Source organism: Triticum aestivum, chromosome 2B, assembly GCF_018294505.1.
Source record: "Triticum aestivum cultivar Chinese Spring chromosome 2B, IWGSC CS RefSeq v2.1, whole genome shotgun sequence".
Lineage (NCBI taxonomy): Eukaryota > Viridiplantae > Streptophyta > Magnoliopsida > Poales > Poaceae > Triticum > Triticum aestivum.
The window spans coordinates 586,048,395-586,053,837 of NC_057798.1; the positions used below are offsets into that span (position 1 = coordinate 586,048,395).

At 59.3% G+C, this 5,443-nt stretch overlaps 1 protein-coding gene across 2 annotated transcripts; it reads right to left on the minus strand.

The window, feature by feature from the left end:
* Window positions 1–288: 288 nt before the first annotated feature.
* On the minus strand, window positions 289–4,608 carry LOC123046175 (trihelix transcription factor GTL1). Of its 2 annotated transcripts, none has more exons than XM_044469473.1 (3): window positions 3,528–4,598; window positions 1,103–2,702; window positions 289–988 (listed from the first exon to the last, which is right to left on the minus strand). In XM_044469473.1, the coding sequence occupies exons 1-3, from the start codon at window positions 3,905–3,907 to the stop codon at window positions 731–733; spliced, it is 2,238 nt and encodes a 745-aa protein (XP_044325408.1). In that variant the 5' UTR covers window positions 3,908–4,598; the 3' UTR covers window positions 289–730. The 2 variants fall into 2 exon arrangements, with proteins under 2 accessions (XP_044325408.1, XP_044325409.1); XM_044469474.1 differs by having other exon boundaries at window positions 660–984; window positions 3,528–4,608.
* Window positions 4,609–5,443: the final 835 nt, after the last annotated feature.

Sequence of the window (5,443 nt, forward strand, 5' to 3'; positions counted from 1 at the left end):
TCTAACAGTACAGGTGGCTTCTTCTATAAACTAGTCTTTATTTGAGGGAATTCTATAAACTAGTCTAGTGGTACTTACACTGATGAGCTTAACACCGAGCAAGAAAAGTCATATTGGCAAGGTAAAAAGAAAAGGTGGGCCACGTAGAATCTCTACAATGAAAACCAAAAACATGGGAACATATGATCGAATAACTACAGAGTATACACTGTAACAACATTTATACTTGCAGGTAAAACAAGGGGGGCGACACCACGGTAAAAACAGTTTTCGGACCTCTGATCCAAGTTGCTTGAAATGTATGTAATTCATGTATACCCGTATACAAACATGTATACCGCCGAAAGAAGAAGAAGAAGAAGAAGAAAACAGACATCAGGGACTCTTACATCGATGTACAATTCTTGGCCTTAACACGACGATGAACACCTATGTTACGCAGGGACTTGCTTGCTCTACCGGCCACCCCCTCTGCCTCCTTGGCCGGTTTAGGGGACAGAAGAGAGGCTCTTATTACACAGAACGAATCAATAAATAATGGAATGGCACGAGAGGAATTACAAGGTGAAAAGGAACAGTCGTCGTCGGTGATGGTGTGATGTGATGGCGATGATCGACTCGAGGAGGTGACGCATGGAACGGTGACTCGGTGATGGTGATGGTGATGATGCTTCGAGGTTATTGTCTGTCTGGAACTGGAAGTATACTGATGATCCATGGTGCTGAGCGCCTATTGAACCATGGCGAGGAAGGAGCTCGCGGGGGTCGATGTCGGCGCTGCTGTCGCCGCGGTGGTTGGCGGTGGAGGCGCATTGTTGGTGCCGACGGGGTTTGGCCTCTGGAACTGTATCCTGTACTGCATTTTGCCGTCGTCCTCGCCGTCCTCGCCGTCGTCAGTGTAGTCATCGCCCATGTCGTCGCTGTCGGTCTCGTCCGTCGTGAACTCCCGGTGCGGCTGCTCGTTCAGCTCCCTCACAGCGTCTTCTGGCTTTACGGCAAGCGCATATCCGGTTAGTTTCCACCCCAAAAACATCCATCGAGATCGAGACTGATCGAGCTCAAACACGCTAGGCTGCAAGGTAAAAATGGTGTGCGCGATTACCTTTTTTACGCCCAGGTCGAACGTGGCCGTCGTCGGCGTTGTCTGCCCGTTGCTTGTCGGCACCTGCGCGGCTCCGACTCCTCCGTTGTTCCTCTTGTCGGTGTCGTTGATCTTCTTCCCCTCGATCTCGATCTCGTGCCGGTTCAGGTTCTGATGCTCCGCGACGGCAGGGACAGACACGACGGCGTTGTTGGCCGCGGCGCCGCTGCTGCCGCTGCCGTTGTGCTTCTTGCGGTAGATGGCCTCGAGCTGGTGGAAGTACGGGCATGTCTTGGAGTCCTCCGGCCGCCTCTTGTTGCTCTCCTTCACCTTCTTGAAGTACTTGTTGATGTTCTCCCACTTCTCCTTGCACCGTTTGGAGTTGCGGCTGTAACCCAGCCGCCGCATCCCGGCGGAGATCTCCTCCCACAGCGGGCCCTTTGGTCCGTTCTCCTGGTAGCGATTGTCCATGTCCATGCGGAGCTGGATAAGCGCGTGCACCTCCGTCTTGGGCCACCGTGACGACGACGGCCCCCCTCCGCTCTCCCCTCCTCCCAGACCAGCGGCCTCGACGACGTGCTGCTCCGTGGCGACGGGAACCAGCGCGAGTGATAAGCCGGCAGAAGTCGGGGCCGGTGCGCTGCGGGGCGTTCCGGCCTCTTCGCGCGTCGTTTCCTTGTGCTGCGGTGGTTGCGGCGGCGGTTGCTGTTGGAGCGGCGCAGCTGGGATGGGTTGCGGCTGCGGCTGCGGCTGCGGCTGCTGTGTGGCCTGTGACGGCGGCGGTGGCGGCAGGTGCTGCCGAGGTTTCTTTGGCGGTGGCGGGGTCTGGACCTGCATCGGCGTTGGCATGGGGATGACGACGGGTGGGACATGCACGGTCTGACCACCGATGCGCTGGAGGAAGGCGATGATGGAGGCATCGCGGGAAGCTGCCGCGGCGCGCTCCTGCGCGAGCTGCTCCTGCTCGCGGTTAAGGCGGGCCACCTCCTGCCGGCGCCAGGCCTCCTCCCGCTCCGTGCGCTCGGCCTCCCTCTTCTCCATGGTCTCCAGGAACCGCTGCTGCATCTCCTCCTGCCTCTGTACGACCTGCTTCATCAGGCCCTCGAAGAAAGCCATCATCTTCTTGCTGCCGCCGCCGCCGCGCTTGCGCTTGCCGAGGCCATCCGGGCTGCCGCCTGTCTCGGCCGTCATGTCGTCATCCTCGGAGTCGTCGTCGTCGTCCGACTCAGAGTCGGACATGGACGGGAAGCTGAGGCCTTGCAGGCTGACAGGCAGCGGATGGGGAGGCTCCACGACCGGCGCAGGGGCCGCCGAAGATATAGGGGCCGGCTGCATCGGCCCCGGCGGCGGCGGCATTGCGCTCATCGGCTGGGGCGCCGAGAAGGCGTGCATCTGCGGCGGGGGGGCTGCACTGACGACCAGCGGCAAGTGCTCCTGCTGCTGGTGCTGCGCGGCTGCGGTGGCGGCGTGCAGCGCCTCGAGCTCCTGGAAGAAGCGGTAGCTCTTGCCGTCCTGCCGGCCGGCCCGGCCCTCCTTGGTGCGCTTGTAGTACTTGTGCACGTTCTCGAACTTCTCCTTGCACTTCTTGGCGCTCCTCTTGTAGCCCAGCTCCGCAAGCTTCCTGAGATCAAATCAAGACAGAAACGGAAGGTTAATTACTCGCGTTGCGTGGTACGTACTAGAATCAATCAATCTATCAACCAAAGGACTGAAAGCAAGAGAAACAGAGCGGATTAAATGAGCAGCGGTGCGTTTACAGGAGGAGGAAGAAGAAGCTTCGAGTGTGTGTTTTCTCTTTTTCTTCCTCTCCGGGCCGACGAAAGAGACAAGGAGAGGGAAGGACGAGAGAGAGGGCAAGGAAGGAAACATATAGGCAGAATGGGAATTAGTTAACCGCGGGCCATCTCGTCTTTTTAGGGATGAGAGGGGAATTGAAGTGGATGGCAGTAGAAAAATGAGGGGAAGGGGAGGGAAATAAACAAAGGAAGATGAGTGAGGCCGCATTGGGATGGGAGAGAAAGGCTGCCTTCCTTCTTTTCCCAAAAACTGAAAGCGAAAAACAGTGGCAGACTGCGCCTGCAGCCTGCCTGCCTGCGCCTGCCCCTGCCCCTGCACTCACACCGTGGTACGAACGATCCCCAGGAGCCCAGATTCTTACCACCACCCTACGCCTACCCAGCCGCTGAAACCGAGGAGCATTTGATTAGATCGGCCAGGAAAGGCAAGGAAAACTGCGAATTCGAGGGGAATCGCTGGCGGTAACAACGGCGCATAATTTGCCATCATTTCATGTGGAACCATTCCATTCCAACCAGCGCTAAATTCCACGAAACCGTTAGCCGCCTGCGCGACGGGAAATCATGCCCAGGACAAGATGCCGCTGCGGTGAATTGCGAAATGCGTGTGGAAATTACAGTACCGAGTAGAATTTTACTCTCTCTCTTACCTGGAGACCTCCTCCCAGAGGGGGCCCTTGAGGGTGGCGTCGCGGAAGGTGGTGTCCATCTCCGACCGGATCCTGATGAGGGCCAGCGTCTCCTCCCGCGGCCACCGGTTGCCGCCCGACCCCAGCCCGCCGGCGCTGTGGCCGCCGGAGTCGCCCAGCATGTCGTCGTCGGGGAAGCTGCTTCCGCCGGCGCCCGACGCGGCGGCCAATTCCTGTTCGTAGCTCGGCTGTGGCTGCTGCTGCTGCGTCGGCGGTGGCCGGACGCTCAGCGGCACCGGGCCCGGAGCCGGCTGCGCGGAGAACGGCCCCATGTCCGCCGGCGGCGGCGCCCCGTACTGAGACCCGCCACCCTGGTGGTGGTGCTGATGCTGCTGCTGCATGGATGATGCCGCCACGGCACCACGGCCTCTCCTCCGCCTTGAACGCGCGCTCTCAAATTGTCCGGCGGGTACCAAGCTAGCAAGGAAGGCGAAATCTGTATGTGCAACAGGTGGTTGGCTGTAGAACTGTGTGGAGCAATCGAGAGGGGGAAGGACTGGTGAATTGTAGGGAATTAATTGTGGTTTCTGGGCCGTCTAGCTCATCTCCTTCCTCTCTCTCGCACACACACCGAGTGAGTGTGGTGTGGGCGGAGAGGGAGAGGGAGGGAGTAGAATTGGAGGGAGAGGATGAAATAGGAAAAGGAGCCCTGGTGGTACAAGTAGGGGAGGGGTGGGAAGGGAAGGGGAGGTCCGGAGGAGGAGGACGCTGGCTGGGGCGGGGAGGGGATGGGAGCGAGCGAGAGGATGGTGAAAAAGAGTGGGGGGAGCGTGGACAACTGGAAAGGGCCCAAAGAGTGTAAGAAAGAGAGGGTGAGGGGGTGGGAGGAGAGAGAGAGGAAGCTAAGCTAGGCAAAGGAGGAGAAAAAAGAGAGGGAAAGTAAGGGGGTGCCCCTACAAAAGGGAGGGCTGCTGGTGCCTCTACTGATTGATCTCTAGTTCTCTACCCTACGGCCCTTCCTCCCTCTCCCACCAAGAACCGAAGCGCAACCAAACTCCACCGCAGTATACGTATACGTACCAGATGTATGTATGATTTTTTGCGGACTTTGTGTGCGCCGACGACGCCGTTTGTTACGGGGGCGGTGGCGTTTTATAGCGGCTGGTCCAGGGCCAGGGCCCGGCCTGGGCCTGGTGAGGCGATAGATAGATATGGGGAGATTAATGAGCCGGGCATGGGGACAAAAGAGGGAGGGTGCGGACTGCGCAGGCGGTGAAACGGAAACGCCTGCATGGGTTGAGGCCTCACCGGACACGTGTGCGGCCCCCCGGGCCGACGTGGCGCGGCCGTGCGGGGACAAGTGCGCCGCGCTGACATCGCCCTCCTCCGCGTCCGAGCGCGGCACATGACACACTCACTCACGCCGCGCGCATGCATGCATGCATGCATGGGCGCCCAGCAGCCCCGCGCGCCACCGTGCCGCATACGCGATCAATATGTCTCTCCCCCCTCGCGGAATACGGTGGAGATAAAGTTTTTTTGTAGATAGAAACGGTGGAGATAGAGTGACTGGATAGGTATATCTCCTAGCCCACTTTCTGTCTTGGAGCTAGGCCGATGTATTTTGTGCTACTCCAGTAGTAGAAAAGATTTGCCTTTGCGTGCATGCCGGCCGCGTGCCCGCGTGCATGGACATCCTCTCACAGCGTACGTGTTGCCGCGCTGCATGCATGGCGTGCCGTGTCGTGCTCGGGCCGAGCGAGCCCCTCCCTCTTCCGACCCGCCGGATGGGCAGGCCGGCGCCCCTTGTATCTACCCGCCGCGGGTCGTACCGAGCCCAGACGCGCCTCGTCACTGTGTCGGCAGGTTCAATGCGCGCGCGCGCGTGGTGAAAAACGTACTGCATGCGGCGCAGGTTGGCGCCGCTGCTCCACAAT